The following is a 21522-nucleotide window of genomic DNA, read 5'->3' on the forward strand; positions in this document are numbered from 1 at the left end:
GTAGGTTAGTTACTCTGATTGAGCAATACATCAGTACGATAGTTATTCTGATTGGACTTGTAAAATCTAAAACATCCATTTGTGAAACAGGCAGCGAAAAAACAACAAACAAAGAAATTTTGGAACTGGATTTTTACTATCTGGAGGAAGGTTGCGGATGTAAGCGTTGTACTATAATTATTACAACATCTATTTTTTAAATCCTTCTTTTGTCCGTTCTTATGGGCCACAAGATCCTGTGCGAGGATATTATCAATCAAAATAATGGGGAGATTCGATAAAGTATCGGTACTGATAAACAGTACAAGGGTCACAGACAGGATTCGAACCTGCGCTATCTATGTGACTCAGTCCAACGTCTTAGACCGCTCGGCCACCGGCACTCCCAACAACTGCAGTTGTTTCTCTACATCCGGCTCTTATTAGAGGGAGGCATCCTTTAAGAAAATACACAAGAACCAAAAATCTATTACGTAAGGAGCTTCGTATCAAGTTACTTATTGTTTACACGTCGTTATTGATTTGATCAGAACTTCACTCCGAAACAAAAACAAAGTGCAAAACAACAACAGCGGATAAAAGTTATTTGTCTAGCAAAAGAAGAGTTGGTTGGCCTTGTAAGGCAGCGGGCGCGCCTGCTGACTCAGCCGCCTAGGGGGGCAGCACCTCACCTTAGAGGGGGGGGGGTCAAGGGGCAGGGGGCCGGGGGGCGCAGCGCGCAGCGGCAGTATCGCGCCTCACATCGCGGTGCACAGTACACGGATACCTGTCCTTACCTGCTCATCGCGTACACAAGGTGAGTCTGTCACACATTGTATAAGGGTGTCCTGTAAGTTGGGTGTCTAGCTTTGGGAAATTGTCGACACAGAAATATGTATCCAAGAAACATAACCGTGTATTAGTAATTAATTTTAATTTACACATTTTAAAACTATAATTTATGGAAATGTGATTTCGCATCAATGTTGATTTATCAAGGTCTAACTCAGTGGCAAAATAATGAACATGAGCTACGTGAGTTAGTGACAGATATCAGAAGTAACATTGTCCAAATATGTACAAGATTTGCAACCTCCTTCCTTATAACATAATTAAGTACAATTATAAAGTAAAAAGAAAGGTAACAAAAATTAACTTAACATACTATGTATTAACAAGAAAATATTTGAACTCAATTTCATAACAATTGAGCGGTATTCGAGAACGCATAAGAGGTGTTTGTACACGACACCTTTGATACATACTGTACTGGAAGCATCGAAACTATAAACGATTGTTGTAAAGGTGTCAATAAACGACTAACTCTCAGAAACGTGCATCCTATTTTGTATAATTGTAAGACGCGCTTTACTTTTCGGATATATTACGTTTTTATTTAAAGTAAACAATCCAATTATGATTTTGGTTATTGTTAGCACTTTTTGTTTCGTTTTTAAAGACCAACATAATTGTCAACAAAGCGAAAACGCTCATAAATAAACCCAAAGATTATAAATTATGAAAGAAAATACGAAATGTCTCAGAAAATTATATATACCACAAAGCATTTTTGTAATAATAATTGGCTGAGCGTTAGAAAAGCCTATCACTGAGAGGATGGAACAAATTATGGGGAAATTTGTATATGTCTCTGTCTATCTCTCAGCGCGATTTTTCAAAATCAAAACCGACCTATAAACTGGAAAGTGTGCACGAAGCTTCATTTCTATATGAAGGACAATGAGTTCGCTGACGATGCATATCACTTCATTGATATGGCTGAGCGTTAGGGAATATATTTGCATTGGTCTTACATTTAACCGTAATGGCAACGAATTGTTAGCAGAATAAATAGATTTGTAAACAAGCTCAGTACACTCATACGAGATTTTAACATGTTGCATGGTAACAAATATAGCATATTCCAACACATATCTGATTTTATGGTGAATTTTGTAAACTTTAATTATTTAAACACGGATATGAAACCCAATGCACGGATATGAAACCCAATGTAATGGGCAAATCTGTGAATATACCATGTGCTAAGATATTCCAAGAAAGATTTAATCTGTAGACTTTAAATTCTGCATAAAACTTCATTTCTACATAGACAAGAATGAGGTTTATTATGGTGCATGGCCAATCATAGAATTTGGCGGAGTTTCGTTGAAGCCTGTCTCTCAGTAGCTGACACGTTCTCTATTTTGTTTGGCGGGCAATGTAAATATTTTCTTTCCGTATTATTGTCTGTCGTTCTATCGTCAATGATGCATGAGCTACAGACTTGAAATTTTGCACTGAACCCCAGCGAAGCCTTTCACATGGCTCTTGGTGTGGTGTACTTCTTTCTAAATTGTTGTATACAAGCATGTACATTTTATGAGAATATTTAACAACTCAAACCGATAAATAAGTCCTTCATAGTAATTAGTTTTATTTAACACCGAGTATTTTAAATATAAACCGTACAAATTTTGACTTCTTAAATTTCCTTTTCAAAGTCCTTAATAAAGTCTTTCAGTACTGGGCATTGCAGTTCAAATTATTCGAAAAAAACAATGCTATTATGCTGCAAAAAGTTAGAAATGAAGTGTTCACCATACAGAAACAGCCCGATATATTTCTTAATTATTAATAACTCATTAATAAGTTTGTTTAATAATCATCATAATTTTCAATGCACACAAATGTTTATTAGGAATGTTGTTATTGTGTTTCTTTCGTATTATCTTTCACGACATAAATGGTAAAAGCAACAGTTTATTCTCGCCAGAAAACAATAACTGGTGCAATGAATATGCAATAAACCAGTTAAGCGACCTCCTTCTCTCTTTAAATAATTCTCTCTCAACCATTCAAGGATAGCTGGTTATAAACTAATGGCTGTAAAAAACAGTTGGAAAGAAACAGAAAGACAAAATAATTATTGTACCATACGTTGCAATAAAGAAGCAAATTAAAAATGTTAATTATATTAATATACAAACATTTTGTAAAAAGAGGTTACAAAGGTTACAATGTTTCGAAAGATATCACACGTTAAGGAATAAAGACTTAATTTTATTAAACCGTAGTGCTAAGCAGACTAGTACAAACATTCAATTATGTTGTTGGTACATATATTATATATATATATATATATATATATATATATATATATATAAACTATATATATATACATCAATGGGCATAGTGTATAAACCTTCTCTGTGGAAAAATACATATACATACAAATTTTCATAACGGTCGGTTAAATAGTTTACGATTCCATAAAGGACAAACACACAAACATTCATTCATAAACAAACATATATATATATATATATATATATATATATATATAAATATATAAATGAATGTTTGTGTGTTTGTCCTTTATGGAATCGTAAACTATTTAACCGACATTATGAACATTTGTATGTATATGTATTTTTCCACAGAGAAGGTTTATACACTATGCCCATTGATGTAATTCGCCACCAGGCAGTGCTGCAAAAGATACAAGTTTTCAAAGCGCCTGCACACTAAAAACTGCAATTACGAGACAGTTATGTATATTAAATAACCAAACACTATATTGAATTTATGATGTATATTTGTCTTGAAGATAAATTTCTGATTGAACTTAAAATTTGAGTGTTAGACCATTTTATAATAAATTACATATAAGTGTTTGATGGCTATAAACATACACAGATTTTCTTGATCGTGGCAACAAGGCAAACTCGACATCGGCACTGGAAATATAATTCACTTGAACCAGAAGTGCACATACACGGACAAAGCTTACGAAAAGCGTGCGAAGCCGCGGGATGCAGCTAGTTCTTTTGTAAATCTATATTTTGTATGGTGTATTTCCGCAAGGACCACTACTTGATGATAAACTTCATAATTACGGACCATCTGCAAATGCACTGTTCAGGAAATTTAATGTAAGGAAGTAAGATGCTCATACTTAATTTTGGGACATGGTGTATCACAGACGGTTGCTGTAGTTTGTGGTTTTGTACAGCTAGAATCACTACTTGGTACTTAATAACGTCATTGTTTACAATTTTTATTTATAAAGATAAATATTTTGCAGCTAAAAAACTATGATCTATGTGCTACTGACTTTAAAGTCTTCTAGTTGTGTGCTCCAGAAGATCTTTCCAATGCTGAAGTCTGATGTAGATGGTATTTTGTGTTGGACTAAGTAAAATAAAATTCAACACAGCTTCAATATAAGTGTATGTATTATTGTTATCATTGTATTACTGTTATCATGTACTTATTGTTAATGTTGATGAGTATTTAATTATTTCATGTTGCAGTGTCAAAATCCCTATATCTATATTCTAGCACTTTTACAATTTTGAACAAGTATTAGAAACATGCAACAGAGTATTTGATGCCATGCTTATACTTAATAGATCAATTGTACTGCCAAGGTCAGATATATATAACATCTCGTTACATATTTTTCCTTTGACTACTGATTCTTTATACACTATCTCAAGATTTATTATATCTAGTAAATTACTACACATTTTCCGATGTACATTTTATTTCTGCGACGCCTTTCAGAATAGAAGATTCCATCATCAGACAACTTAACATATATTTTCTATGCTCTAAGAATCTACATATGTCAAGATTGCTGAACTTTCCGAGAAACTGCAAAGAGCTTAAATCACTGCCTTATATATGTTATGGACCTATACAGTAAATATCACTTTCCGAGAAACTTCAAAGAGCTTAAATCACTGCCTTATATATGTTATGGACCTATACAGTAAATATCACTTTCCGAGAAACTTGAAAGAGCTTAATCACTCCCTTATATATGTTATGAATCTATACAGTAAATATCACTTTCCGAGAAACTTCAAAGAGCTTAAATCACTGCCTTATATATGTTATGAATCTATACAGTAAATATCACTTTCCGAGAAACTTCAAAGAGCTTAATCACTCCCTTATATATGTTATGAATCTATACAGTAAATATCACTTTCCGAGAAACTTCAAAGAGCTTAAATCACTGCCTTATATATGTTATGAATCTATACAGTAAATATCACTTTCCGAGAAACTTCAAAGAGCTTAAATCACTCCCTTATATATTTTATGAATCTATACAGTAAATATCACTTTCCGAGAAACTTCAAAGAGCTTAAATCACTGCCTTATATATGTTATGGATCTATACAGTAAATATCACTTTCCGAGAAACTTCAAAGAGCTTAAACCACTGCCTTATATATGTTATGGATCTATACAGTAAATATCACTTTCCGAGAAACTTCAAAGAGCTTAAATCACTGCCTTATATGTTATGGATCTATACAGTAAATATCACTTTCAGAGAAACTTCAAAGAGCTAAAATCACTGCCTTATATATGTTATGGATCTATACAGTAAATATCACATTAATGAGGCAAGCAATTAGCTCGGCACTCGGCATTTTAAGCAGCAAATTTTGGGAACGAGGAATATTTGTGTGTTAATACACAAATCAGTAGGAAATAGGACATTATTTCCAATTTGATGTCCAGGGACTAACAAACTGTAGAAATGGAAGTGGTTGAAACATTCAAGCTGGAACAAAAATATTAAGTGTTCTACCAAGTAAAAGTAACTGTTATGTATTTTACTTTTCTTTCTAATGAAGATCACTTGTTTATCACAAGAACAGAAACATACCATAAATATTACATTTAAAATTCAAAACTAGTATATTTTATAATAATGTATATGGGTATGTAGAAGGTATCTTATGCATTATTAATAATAAAAAAATAATTTATTTCTTTCATCATGTAAAACATTATTCTAAATTTTAACACTCCTTATTTAAATAGAAATATTTATTTCTACTTTCAAATTTTTATTGGCTAACTAGCTGATTCCCGCTGCTTCGCACGCTCTACGTAAGCTTTGCCCGTGTATGTGCACTTCTGGTACAAGTCAATTAGATTTCCAACACCGATGTAGAGTTTGTCTTGTTGCCACGACCAAGAAAGTGTCCGTATATTTATAGCTATTGTACACGTACCTTTACTTTATTATAAAGAAGTAGTCCAACACTCAAGCTTTTAAGTTCAACCAGAAATTTATCTTAAAGAGAAATTCCCCATCATAACTTAGCGCCTTCAAACAGTATTTGGTTATTTAATATACATAACTGTCAGGTAATTGCAGTTAGTAATGTGCAGGCGCTTTAAAGACTATTATCTTTTGCAGCGTCACTTGGTGGCGAGTTACATCAATGGGCATAGCATACAAACCTTCTCCGTGGAAAAATACATATACATACAAATTTTCATAATGATCGTTCAAATAGTTCACGATTCCATAAAGGACAAACACACAAACATTCATTTTTATATATATAGACTACGCACTATTTATTTCTTATTCACCTACTAATAGCGGGTTTAATAGTCTTCGTTATGTTATTTTTTTAACATTTTCGATTGAAATTCTATTTATTGCAATATGATACAAATTGCATAAATAAGACAAGAGAACTCTTATACTCGTATAATAGTACTAGAACATGGGGCTGTCAAGTTTTAATACACGTTACTTTTACGTTGCATTTGTTTCACGAAATACAGTCGATAAGATGTACTAAAACAGGAAACAACGAGTATTGACGCTGGGGAGTGATGTAAAGCCAAAGGAAGTGACAGAAATTAATCAAGTTACACTCCTGTCTGAGTAAACTTGATGCGGTCATCGATTGAAGTGCTTACTTGGCCAGCCACATTCCTAAGTTTACTTTACCGACAGTGAGGCAAGAACTTGCTTAGTGATGAATTATATTGTTGTTTTAATGATATGTCACGAACACGATAGGTCATATATGGATAATTACAGCTCAGAGTCGCGATTGCCAAGTTGGGATTGTTTTTATCCAAGTTGAACGATCATTGTGGTTTCTCGTGTGGTTTATACACAAGTAATTATTAGATACACAACGTGACCGAGGCTATTAATAACTTCTTTTAACATTTGTGTCAGGTGTTTTAGGCCTAGGCACGAGGTTGTATTAGTGAATGATGCCTTGAACAAAAATAAGATTTATTCAGATTTGTGAAATATAGTTCGAAACCTCATTTATATTCCATTATATACTTCTTTAACCATTTGTATCTGAGTCTGGTGTTTTAGGGCTAGGCACGAGGTTGTATTAGTCAATGATTCCTTGAGCAAAAATAGGATTTTTTCAAATTTGTGGAATATTGTTCGAAACCTCATTTATATTCCATTATATACTTCTTTAACCATCTGAGTCAGGTGTTTTAGGGCTAGGCACGAGGTTGTATTAGTGAATGATTCCTTGAACAAAGATAAGATTTATTCTGATTTGTGGAATATAGTTCGAAACCTCATTTATATTCCATTAAATGCTTCTTTAAACATTTGTATGTGTTTTTAGGGCTAGGCACGAGGTTGTATTAGTGAATGATGCCTTGAACAAAGATAAGATTTATTCAGATTTGTGGAATATAGTTCGAAGTTGAAAGCTCATTTATATTCCATTATATACTTCTTTAACCATTTGTATCTGGTGTTTTAGGGCTAGGCACGATGTTGTATTAGTGAATGATGCCTTGAATAAAGATAAGATTTATTCATTTGTGGAATATAGTTCGAAAAAAATTCATTTATATTCCATTATATACTTCTTTAACCATTTGTATCTGGTGTTTTAGGGCTAGGCACGAGGTTGTATTAGTGAATGATGCCTTGAACAAAAATAAGATTTATTTATATTTGTGGAATATGTTCGAACTCATTTATACTCCATTATATACTTCTTTAACCATTTGTATCTGGTGTTTTTAGGGCTAGGCACGAGGTTGTATTAGTGAATGATGCCTTGAACAAAGATAAGATTTATTTCAAATTTGTGGAATATAGTTCGAAACTCATTTATATTCGATTATATACTTCTTTAACATTTGTAAGTGTTTTAGGGCTAGGCACGAGGTTGTATTAGTGAATGATGCCTTGAACAAAGATAAGATTTATTCAGATTTGTGGAATATATTTCGAAACCTCATTTATATTCCATTATATACTACTTTAAGCAACATTTGTAAGTCGGGCGTTTTAGGCTAGGCACGAGGTTGTATTAGTGAATGATTCCTTAACAAAGATAAGATTTATTCATTTGTGGAAATATAGTTCGAAACCTCATTTATATTCCATTATATACTTCTTTAACCATTTGTATCTGGTGTTTTAGGGCTAGGCACGAGGTTGTATTAGTGAATGATGCCTTGAACAAAGATAAGATTTATTCATTTGTGAAATATAGTTCGAAACCTCATTTATATTACATTATATACTTCTTTAACAATCTGAGTCAGGTGTTTTAGGGCTAGGCACGAGGTTGTATTAGTGAATGATGCATTGAACAAAAATAAGATTTATTCATTTGTGAATATAGTTCGAAACCTCATTTATATTACATTATATACTTCTTTAACCATTTGTATCTGGTGTTTTAGGGCTAGGCACGAGGTTGTATTAGTGAATGATGCATTAACATAAAGATAAGTTTATTCAGATTTGTGGAATATAGTTCAAAACCTCAATTCTATACTTCTTTCATATATTGATGCCCCAAATATACACACATTTTATATAACGTTATCATTGTGTTAGCTCCCTAGAGCATTTCTGACCAAACCCTCTGGAATTGTGACTTTACGTCCCAGACACTATTTTGAGTTACGTAAATATCAGGTATCATCGTCTGCCCGTGTGGAATACTGCCTAAGCGTTTTATAACAAATGGAATCACTAAAACTACCGTTCTTATTTTAGTAGAGTACGAAAACGTTCGATTAGATGAAGGGCATTGAATCAAAACCACTCCTTAAAATCTACTCCAGGTGAATGAAGTGCCTCACTAAATCTACCGGATAAGGCAGGAGACAGGTCAAACCGGTGACCGGTGACTAAGCTGGAGCACTGTCACCGGTCACCTGTCACCGGTCGCCCAAGTGTTACAAGGCTACACGGACATCGATCAGTGCAGCGAAATCGAGAGCCGACAGTTGTGAAACCTGAGGAACCAGTCGGGTATTACCACCATATAAGGGAAGTGATTGCACACCCAACAGTGCAGAAGGAAGACTGCGCGGGCGGCACGTTGCAGATAGCGACCCACAGTACCGGGAACTGAGTCAAAAGACTCGCTGTTAAAGTCCGCAGTTAACTCAACGTCAATTATCCACTACAACCAAACATCTGAAGTGCCAGGAGCTGAGTCAAGAAACTCGCTATTATAATCTATGGTCAACTTAACGTCGTGGTTCTTGCAGATCAACAATGTCAATTACCCAGTACAACCAAACAGCTCTAGAACCTGGAACTGAGTCAAAATATTCGCTGATATCATCCACTGTCAGCACAACGTCGTGGTTCTTGCAGATCTAGAATGTCAATTACCCAGTACAACCAAACAGCTCTAAAACCTGGAACTGAGTCAAAATATTCGCTGATATCATCCACTGTCAACACAACGTCGTGGTTCTTGCAGATCTAAAATGTCAATTACCCAGTACAACCAAACAGCTCTAGAACCTGGAACTGAGTCAAAATATTTGCTGATATCATCCACTGTTAGCACAACGTCGTGGTTCTTGCAGATCTACAATGTCAATTACCCAGTACAACCAAACAGCTCTAGAACCTGTAACTGAGTCAAAATATTTGCTGATATCATCCACTGTTAGCACAACGTCGTGGTTCTTGCAGATCTACAATGTCAATTACCCAGTACAACCAAACAGCTCTAGAACCTGTAACTGAGTCAAAATATTTGCTGATATATCATCCACTGTTAGCACAACGTCGTGGTTCTTGCAGATCTACAATGTCAATTACCCAGTACAACCAAACAGCTCTAGAACCTGGAACTGAGTCAAAATATTTGCTGATATCATCCACTGTTAGCACAACGTCGTGGTTCTTGCAGATCTACAATGTCAATTACCCAGTACAACCAAACAGCTCTAGAACCTGTAACTGAGTCAAAATATTTGCTGATATCATCCACTGTTAGCACAACGTCGTGGTTCTTGCAGATCTACAATGTCAATTACCCAGTACAACCAAACAGCTCTAGAACCTGGAACTGAGTCAAAATATTTGCTAATATCATCCACTGTTAGCACAACGTCGTGGTTCTTGCAGATCTAGAATGTCAATTACCCAGTACAACCAAACAGCTCTAAAACCTGGAACTAGTCAAAATATTTTGCTGATATCATCCACTGATAGCACAACGTCGTGGTTCTTGCAGATCTACAATGTCAATTACCCAGTACAACCAAACAGCTCTAAAACCTGGAACTGAGTCAAAATATTCGCTGATATCATCAACTGTCAGCACAACGTCGTGGTTCTTGCAGATCTACAATGTCAATTACCCAGTACAACCAAACAGCTCTAAAACCTGGAACTGAGTCAAAATATTCGCTGATATCATCAACTGTCAGCACAACGTCGTGGTTCTTGCAGATCTACAATGTCAATTACCCAGTACAACCAAACAGCTCTAAAACCTGGAACTGAGTCAAAATATTCGCTGATATCATCAACTGTCAGCACAACGTCGTGGTTCTTGCAGATCTACAATGTCAATTACCCAGTACAACCAAACAGCTCTAAAACCTGGAACTGAGTCGAAATATTCGCTGATATCATCAACTGTCAGCACAACGTCGTGGTTCTTGCAGATCTACAATGTCAATTACCCAGTACAACCAAACAGCTCTAAAACCTGGAACTGAGTCAAAATATTCGCTGATATCATCAACTGTCAGCACAACGTCGTGGTTCTTGCAGATCCCCAATGTCAATTACCCAGTACACCTAAAACGGTCTGTAACTGGTTCCGTTTATATGTTAAGAATTATCCTTAGTCCCTCATTCACCAAACAGTCATGGAATTCAAATTTGATAAATTTGTGAACCAAGTAAAAACTCAATATCCTCTTAAAAACTTATTTTACTCCTAAACGGCATGTTCCACAACTTCTATAGGATATTTTAGGAGAACGTTCAAATGGTTATAGTAAATCCACTTTAACTATAGTTGTATAATTGACGTTTTTGGTTCTGTATCCTAAATTAATAATCTATATAAAAAATTAAGGTGTTTAAATGAAATTATATATACTCAAATGGGTTTTAAATACGCATTTTTCTTTTTTCAAATGAATTTTCCTAAGTGGGTAGTTCCAAAAGCCTTGTGACCTAAATAGTTATGATTATTGCTATGACAAATTCTACACAATCACGAGCAAATGTGTTTCTTTCACTAACATTGACTATATTTCGGTCGTCTTTTCGATTTACTTAAATGAGGTTTCGTTACATTTTAATACTATTTCCCGGAAAACATTATACATGTAAATTGCATTTTTTAGTTATTTAATCTAAAAAATAAATGGTTGCAGTATTGAAGTGGATTGAAGTAATAGTTTTAAATAGGCATAACTGTTAACATCCATGCAAAAACTGGTTACAGCACGTCTAAGGATTTTAAAGGAAAATGTGTTTTTCGAATGAGTTTACTAAAAGGATAGGAACGGTTCCCTAAAACTCCAAGCGTTTTAAATCTCCCCTCTATAACTCTGTATTCGAAACAAAATGAGTATCGTGGGAAATTACTTTCTCTTAAGTTGTTTTTTATTTGCTGAGAATAAGTGAAGTCTCCCTTGCATATCGGTAATGTGTTTTTGTACATCATCACAGCTACATAATGACCGAATGTCAACTGGAACCTTAAAGTCTCCACCATTTACATCGGTACACTTAATGACGTCATTGTGTTTAAAACAGCACCTCCTACAGCGCATCAAACTGAAGTTCAAAAAATATTATTGCCTTTTACTCTCGCAGTATATATATATATATATATATATATATATATATATATATATATATATATATATATATATATATATATATATATATATATATATAATAAACGCCTCACACACAGGGGTCTTATGTAATATACTCGTATGCTCTAATGAGAATATACAGTCAGGATGATCTATCTAATAGACACATGCAATGTACAATGGTGAATTTCGTGTTCACGCGGTGGTGATGTGACATACAAAGTGAACTTCGTGATGACAACTCTTCATTTAGTCGCAATCCAAACCATCGATGAGGCTTTACATTGCCTCTGGAACTAGTGTACAGTACAGTACAGACGTGTGGGTGTGGGGGTCATTCTTTCATAGTGCCAGACCTCAGGGCCGAGTAGGCCTTCAGACCGGCCTAGGCGAGTGACGTGGGGCAGGGCAGGTTCTGCCCACTGGGTGTATCGCTTCCGATGATCGCACACCTACGGTGCTGCTGCCCACGCTCGACCCGGGCCAGCAACCGTACACTGAGTCAGCAGCTGTCCATTAACTACTAAGATAATTATAGGCTTAACCTCCGTTGCTTTCTACCTCTATTTTTGTGCCCCTAGTACTTTACCAATACAATCACTCCCACGTTTCTCAGTTATTATTTCCACTACCATATACGATATAATATCCGTCAGAATGACCATTTGGTAGACCACTCGAAATACAGGTATTAAACATATACTTATTAGATCTATAAATTGAACACTTTAGGCGACTTCCCATTCCAACTCATGGGCGGCTCTTGAATAATATTTTCTAAAGACCAAACGACTTTATATTATGGTTACATAATTGCACCCAAACTCTGTCAACACATCAACCACATTAAATTCTCCACTAAATACTAACGAATGAAAATACGAAACACGATTTGCAGTACGGTAACAATTTGACCTCGCCATGTGTCCACGATTTTTGTAAATGTAGACCAATATCTTGTTTACTACGGTTTCGAAAAAATTCTAAGTTGGCACTAACTGTAATTTTGAAATGCCCAATTTACCTTTATTAGTTGCGAGAAGTCTTTAATATCACACAAAGACTCATATAAAAAACGTTGAGTAACCTGGTATATTTCGGGCAGTTAAATTAACACATGAATGATCCACAACACATCACTAGATCCATAAAACCACATGCTCCATTTTCTTTAATTATTATGAAATTGCCTGCACGGTGTGTAGAAAATGTCAAAGAAAGACTACGTCGATTGTTCGCTGATTTTGAAAGATTATTCAGGATTATAACGAAATCTCCGGCGATATTTTGGAAAGTTCTTCTTAGTTTCAAGACAAATACAAAATGTAATACGAATATGGGTCAGAAATACTTAGTTTACCGTCTTTCTATAACACCAATAAAAATTTACTGAAAAAAAGGGATTTATCATTCACTAACTCTAAGATACAATCGATGAATTTAAACAGCTCAAAATGGATTTTGCAAATTTTCACTTTTTAGAACATTAATTTAATACAATAAATGCAGTATTAGGAAATTGATAGACAACTCTCGTGTTTGAAATATATTTTAGTGCTGTAAAAAATTACATTGAGGGTATATCGCATATTACTTCGTGCACAAATAAGTTTTGGTTTTCTTCAGGACAAAGCGTCACTGTCACTCCGAGTTCTCCTGGAAATTATTGCTATCCGGTGAAACCATTCGTGCAGCTGACAACATAAAATACAAAAACTCTGGAAATATTTATAAATACGTCGTCTGACAGAAAGCACATTGGGGAAAGTCAAGCTGCATGTTGGCATCGTTGCGTGACTAACATCAGTTCCACTAAATTGCCGAGCAGTTCGGTTATAGAAACTTTCCTCAGGCAATGTGCTGCAGTCGGCGAGATGGGAAAGTTACTATTACATATTTATGTACATACTAACAGTTGCCCGCGGCTTCGCACCTAATTTCCTGTTGATAAACAAGACACTATATCCGCGTATTCTTTTTCTTTCACATTCTACACACTCCTGAGATCATTAATAGCCATTCCTTCAGAGCCTCTAGGGCGTATTATGAAGATACATATTTCCTGCATCTATTTTTCATCGCTTTTGCTAGGCATTGATAAATTATTCATAGACTCGATAAACTAGTTTGGTTATGAAGAATATTTCGTCTGTTTAGATTCATTTTCTATCTAAGATAATTGCAGTATTATTGAAGAGTTTGTCTTGTGCCTAGATCAAGAAAATGAATACCATCAAAAACCAACTTCGACCATATAGCGTATTATTTCAGCTATCTTAATTTACTTCGATCTAACCAGAATCGATTACCTTATGTCCAAACATTCATAGCTTTGTACTGTTATAAGGTAGTTTCTATAACAGCGTTTAAATAGTATTTCCATTGCATTAGATGGTTGATTGATCGTTGATGTCATCAAAATTAAAAATTAGACATAAAAACTTCGTCTTTGCAATCTGCATTACACAACTAAACAAGCACTTTACACTAATTTAACATTTTATAAAAATTAAAAAAAAATTGTCTGCGTCTTTGGTGAACTCGGCTAGTATCAGCTCACTTTGTATCCGGATTCAATGTAAATCATTCCAAAATCAACAGTTTATAAATAAAACATTAATTGGGCCGAGATGTAAATCTGAATTATTCTTGAATTCACCTGAAGACACACAAAAGATTTTATTAAAATCGGTCCTGCAGTTTAGTATGAGTTCAGTGACACACACACACACACACACACACACACACACACACACACACACACACACACACACACACACACACACACACACACACACACATTGAATTTTGAATTGAATTGAATTGCATTTATTCAAGAAATTATACATTTCTGAAGCCCCGCTACAGCGGGAACCTATATAACTATATTTTATTACAGTTGAGATACATAATTACATTCAATTATCTTTCAGGTCCTTAACGTAGTATTTTTAATTTAATTGTGGTCAACATTGGTATATAATACAAAAGTGAAATTATTAATTTGGAGTGATTAAAAAATATTGTCTGATTATTACTATAAGTTAATACAATACATCATTCCCATAACACTATTAAATATTTAGAACATTCTGTTGATTAAGTTTTTAGATAACCTGAAAAGCTGAAGAAAAGTAAATAAATTGGGTGAATAGGTCAATGGTATTTACCGTGGCGAATAATCAAAAGACTCTAAGTAACTCATTAGTCTTATCAGTTATTACCCATTCCTATCCATTTGTGTAATAATCATTAAAGATGTTGGGTTATCGGAAGAGGTAGACAAACATTACGTACAGTTCAAACAAGTTTTCAAAACCTTGTGTATATACTTCTGTATATATATATATATATATATATATACAGATATACTGATGCAATAAACTGTAAAGCTACATGGGAAGACTGGAAATTACCAAGCATAAAGATAACAGATCACGTGATTTAAGCTTTGTAAACAGCTGACCTTGACTTGCAGCTGGGTTGTGGTGCCAGCCACTTCGCTGATCGAACTACCCCCTCCCCCACCCAGCAATCTTCTTCCCTGTTTGTGTTGACTTCCCTTCAATCAATGGGCTATTAATAGAATGTTTTGCTTTGAAAACGAAACCGTCTTCTTTCTATTTATACCACCTGTTTCAATCGTCTAGATGCACGAGTAAATCCACAGGGATGTCTTGATATTCACGGAAAGATTCGCTATTTGTTAATGCTGGCATATTTTTGTTGCGTATTAAAGTGAATAATATTACGTAAAGAAATTCGACAAAAGATTTTTCTTAGTGGCACGTTACTTAGGCTAATATGATAATAATCTTCCCCAGCTTCCCACGGAACAAAATAAATAGCCACAAATGGTTCGTATTTCCTCAACGGAAAAAAACATCTTACTAATTTCTAATTGAATTGAACAACACTAAAATATACTTTGCACAGCTGTAACTACGCAACACTAAAGTACAAAGTTGACGTTAAAACACGACGTAACAAAACTGTGAATCTTGAGTTTAGCTCCAGTTCATATTCCTCTTAGTGCACAGGCTGGAATCTGACGCTGTCACAAACTTGACTCCTGGAATCTGGAGTCACGTTTGTCTGATGAGATCAAAAAAGCCGACGAAGAATCACAAAATTAACTCTTTACATTGTTTAGACATCAGAGACATCTAGACTACAAATTATAGTGTCATCTAAATGAAGAGCTCAATTGTGCACCTGATGAGACAATAATGTACGGGGTTATTTATGGTTATTATTAATTAAATTTGTTCTATTTAAAAATCATTAAATGTAATATATTCCATAGCTAAAAGATTAAAATTTTAATTTTGTTATCAGTCGAGAAAATCTAAATAAACTAATGTATTATGATAATAATAGTTGTTTAATTGCGTGGAAGGAAAATAATATTTCCAAGAAAAATAAACTTTTTCTCTATTTTATACCTAATGATCTATGCAGAGATCGTGGCATAAGCAGCAAGTGCGTGTGAAGAGATGGCAAATAATTTACAGGAATTAAGACCTGCACGAATTGAGTATGCTATATTATGTTTTGTATTTGTATAATGTAGTATAATATATTTTTGTATTTATATACTGTTTTATATATATATATTGTTTTTTGTATACTGTTGTATATATTTTTTTGTATTTTATTAAATTGTTTGAATAAATTTGCTTGTAGGAATTTACCGAGACAGTTTCAAATATTCAAGTGTATCTCTAAAATAGTGACGAACTGTGTACAGCTCATTTAATGGTTTAATGATATTACCTGGAAATAAATATTTGCCTTGAACTTAAACCCGGAAAAGGGTTGAAGGAAAAAAGAAGTAACTGTTGTTGTAAACATCGAAAGAGAATTTTATTGTTAGAGTATACTAAAATTTATAAAAAAGATAGTAGTCAGTAGTATATATAATCTTAGTAAATAGAACAAAACTCATAAATTGCTATAATTGGCACTGGAAAGTTATTAAATATATTTCTAATGTAATCCATTTATTAATTGATTGATTGATTAAGAGCATATCAAGGTTTTAATTAAATAAGGTGATAGCTGATATATTCTAAAAAAGTATTATTTTAATTTAGTACATTTAAACATTTTCAATTGATAAATCTGCAGCAATTTAGTTGTCTAATAATTAATTTAGAATATAATCTAAGATGATGCTTGGCATTGCAAATAATTTCGGTAGGTGACTGATGACATAGCAACTGAACTTGGTGGCTGTCGTGAAGCTAACAATCACTTAGGCTAAAATAATTTGCAATAATTTAGCTTTATCTGCTACCAACCCAATCTGTTACGTATGCAGGGCTTCGATAGGGACATGATTCCCAGACTGCTGTGCCACCTCATATCATGGTGGTCTACTAGGATCAGATGGTCAAAGTGGGGGTGGAACTTGGTCGATAATAAATAGATCACCTCCTTCAAAATGGAAACTCCCACGGAAATCAATTATCCACTCCTCAAAGATTCACCAACATACCAAGTTGGATGACGGATCCGAGTTACATTAGACTGTGACAATAATACTCAGTCTTGTCAGTGAAAAAATGAAATTTCAGGAGTGGCGTTCAGAGAGGTACAGGATAAGAGACTGTACCCGTGTGTCAGCTGCGAACCGGAACACGGAGGTGTCTATGGTGAACCACGGACCAAAAGAGGAGGTCTAACACAGGAGTACTGACACCTCAGACCAAAATGCAGGTCAGCGCTGTGGAAGAGTGCTGGGCCCATAACCTAGAAGGCCGTGGATCGAAACCAGTCTGATATGTATGCGGGTCTTGTTAGCGACCATGCTAAGCAGAAGCCCAGTATGCCATGGGGTTTGCAAAAGAATTGACCAAAGGACCCAAAGTATACAATTCATAGACATGACGTTTAAGTATTCCCTATGCCTGCAGCTGACTTAGGTATACACAAGACGTTAGCCAGGATTACAAGACTTTCTGGGCTCCCCATCTAAACCAGATAATTACAGATATACTTAGATTTTGTGCTATGAACCTATTGTATTGAGTCGTGCGATCTCAAAGGGCTCGTACTACTTAAATAGATCATACCGCTCTCATCAGAAACAGTTACCATACCATTCAGAAATTCTACATAGACGATATTGGCAAGCTTTCCCTAACATAAAAGGAGAAGGAATACCTATTAACGGTGGTTGATTCGTTTCCTATTTCACCTTACTTCTCTCAGTAAAATACCAAACCGCAAATACCACAATAAACTGTTTTGGGTTTCCAAAATATCCCTCAATCCTCATTCGAGGCGATAAAAATGGGGTTGACCAAATACAAATATAGTTTAGTTAAACAATATATATATATATATATAAATTCAAAAAATTTATTGAAATTATATATATATATATATATATATATATATATATATACAGTTTATTTATTTGTGAAATAAGAAACCAAATCAAATACTTTTGACAACTAATCTTCCTCCTTTCTAGTCTTTACTTTTGAATTTAATAAAAATGGAACCAGTCGTCACTATGTCACTCATTTTGCTAAACCATTGAGTCACTATTACCGGTAATATACTATTTTCTACAATTTGCTCAAGATCTTTATGATTTTTATCGTTAATATATACATGCTCATAGATAAATGCATAGGGCAGATAGATTTAATAGGTGAGGTTTTAAAGGAATTATTTAAAATTGTATGGTTCAGATAATCCTGGTACTGATAAATGCTTGAGTAACTTTAAACACTATTGAACGGCCAAACTTAGGACTAGGATTAAATAACATATGTTTGTAGGGAGGAGAATAATGACTAAAGACAACCATCTCTACCGAACCTACTTAAAGTTTTGTGAACGTTGAAATTAAACTTATGAAGTTATTTGCAAATATTGCAGTTTTAGAGAAAAATGTTTTAAAATTTTAGCATGTTTCTATCTATGATCTTCTCAAAATTAAGTTTTAAATTGGTGGCAATATTTAAGGATTCATTGATACAGAACTTCTAAATATTTGTCTCTACACTACTTGGTACAGTAAATTGCTCAAAATTTGGAAAATGGTGATTTGAAATGTGATACCAAGATTTATAACATTTACCATCTACATTTACCATATAACTATGCTACAAAAATAGAACACTTTTGGAGCTATTACGTTTCTATGGGATGTATCCACTTCTTCATATGTAACAAAACTTAATATATGAGGCTAGCAAACACTAATCACTATATGACGATTTACTCGCAAAATACAAAACTATACAAGAGAACACGTTGGTTTAGAAATGAATTCAAGACTTCATGGTGGTATAGAGTTCATAGCAGTCAGAAAAAACATAAAAACTACAAGACTGCACGAAACGAGGTGTTTTGTAACATAACTTGGAACATATCTGAGATCCTTCCTAAACATGTTTTACACTGTACGAGTATAACTGATAGTATAGAATTTCGAACAGCTATTATTCCATAGTTAAAAAAAACCTGGATTCAGTACGGCTTGACATGACTAACTTGTTAAAATCACGTCAACACTTGTGAGTAAGCTTACAGTTATTTGAATGTTGAGTTTAAGCTCCAGTTCACTTTCAGCTTAGTGCAGCGTCTGGAGTCTGACTCAAACTTGACTCCTGGAAGCTAATCTTGATCTAGTTTGAACACATCCATAAAAAGTCAACTACGAAGAATCGAAAATGAACTCTTTATATCTTTTCGAAATCAGAGATACCTGGACTACAGAATATAGTGTAACCTAGGTGTGTCTGATGTAAAGACTTCACTTTGGGCGTCTTCGTCGCAGTCTTTTTTTTATCTCTTCTGACAAAAATGACTCCAGGAATTAAATTTGATGACAGCGTCAGATTCCAGGCGATGCGATAATAGGAGGGTGAATTGGAGCTAAACTCAACATTCACGTTAAATCAACCCTTCCCACCATAGCAACAAATGTGTAGACTTACCGTTATGAAGGAAACTTCATTTTCCCGGATATTTGCCATTGTTCAGTGATACAAAAAAAAATCAGTAACACTACGTTTCGAGATCTGCAATCTGAACTCTTCTTCAGGTAAATAACTAACCTAACACATAAAGACAAACAAGGTTAAAATAAAAAATCATATCGGAGCGTTGTGAACGATGGTAAATGTTCGGAAAAAATCTTCATACCTTCACAATCCTTCCATCGTCAAAAACGAATTTCTTACTGTTATGATCTGTTCCAGATGGGAGGATTCACCCAGAGGCCTTGGACGCCGACCAGACGTCGAGGACCGATCGCTGCAGAGTACTCGAGCCCTGGGCCCGCTTGTGTGGCCCTTAACACCCTTGTCGGTAGGTCATGTTTAGTATTACACTCTATAAGTATTTTTCATAAGCAGAAGAATCTAAAAGATAAACAAGGATCTCGAGAGCTTTTAGGCAATGTAGTACTTTGTTAAAATGTTTGAATATGTAACATAAAAAAAACTTACAGAGTGCATGGTAACTTATAAGTAACAAGGTTTTGTTTTTAATAAAAACAACCTTCTAATACTAGCAATGTAAAAAGACGGGATTGTGAATAGGACAGTGTTTGAAATGTCAACATGTTACAACAAACAAACAAACGTTGTGTTGTTTGTGTTTTACAAACGGAACACAACGTGTTCCGTGTAAAATGGGGTTTCCAATGTTAGGAAAATACATGTGAAAATCATATATTTTGAAGAATTAGTATTATTGTAAAACTTTTTTTAAATGTCAAATTAACACTATTGTCATGCCCAATAGATTACCTCGTAGATTTACAAACTTATTTCAGGAAGAATAAGAATTTATAAATAAAATAATGGTAAGGACCTTTTTATTGAATCTGTAAATTATTTTGCAGGACAAGTTACGCCAGACTCCAAGAAAGGCAGAGCCCCGGCGTTCAGTTTTGGAAGCAGGTAAACCATTCAATTTTACTTCTAATTAGGTAAATAGCAATTTCTTAAATTTGTTATATAATATAAATATATACAAATTACTATTGCATAGCAAGATTTAGATCCCCAATGGTCATTTACGAAATCCTCGATAACCGTACAGTTTTTGAACATGAAGACGAAGAAGACGTATATTAAAGAAAACCCATACCAGGCAAATTCCTTTCGGTAGGGCAGTCTTATTTTAACTGGTGTAAGAGTGCCAGATATGTTCAAATAAATTATTGGCAGAGCATTAGCGAAGCCTACACTAGAGGGGCGGGAAAAAATGTCATTTCTATCCCTCTGTCCGAGCGGTATTTCGAGAACTAAGTGACGTATAGACTTGAAAATTAGCACGAAACTTCGTATCAATAAAGACGACAACGAGTTTCATGATGGTGCTCGTCACTCCTTGGGATTTGGGTGATAGTTAGCGTACATGTATAAATTGTTCTAAATCACAGATTATAAACAAAGCTGAATATAATCTTAAGACGTTTTAGCGTGTGACGTAGTTAACATGAAGCTATAGATATAACATCTTGCATGCAACCTTCGCAAAGCTTGGTACGCGTCTTCTAACGTGGCGTACTCTGTTTTACCCAACGGAAGAGGATCCTGAAACTGTGTTCCTGAAGAGGAAGCATATTTATTTCACTACTGCTCCTTTGTCTCA

The 21522-nt window shown here is 34.5% G+C and overlaps 1 protein-coding gene across 19 annotated transcripts in view; it reads left to right on the forward strand.

The window, feature by feature from the left end:
- Positions 1-709: 709 nt before the first annotated feature.
- The window catches only part of LOC124357995 (extensin-like), a 55031-nt gene continuing 34218 nt past the window's right edge, over positions 710-21522 (forward strand). For 14 of the 19 annotated variants that reach the window (XM_046810184.1, XM_046810191.1, XM_046810198.1 and 11 more), the window contains exons 1-3: positions 749-796; positions 20121-20229; positions 20768-20825. In XM_046810184.1, coding sequence (XP_046666140.1) covers positions 20121-20229; positions 20768-20825 — 167 coding nt within the window. In that variant the 5' untranslated portion in view covers positions 749-796. Of the gene's footprint in view, positions 797-20120; positions 20230-20767; positions 20826-21522 lie in introns of all 19 variants that reach the window. The other 5 variants (XM_046810200.1, XM_046810201.1, XM_046810183.1 and 2 more) reach the window with 3 other exon arrangements.

This window comes from Homalodisca vitripennis, chromosome 3 (assembly GCF_021130785.1).
Source record: "Homalodisca vitripennis isolate AUS2020 chromosome 3, UT_GWSS_2.1, whole genome shotgun sequence".
Lineage (NCBI taxonomy): Eukaryota > Metazoa > Arthropoda > Insecta > Hemiptera > Cicadellidae > Homalodisca > Homalodisca vitripennis.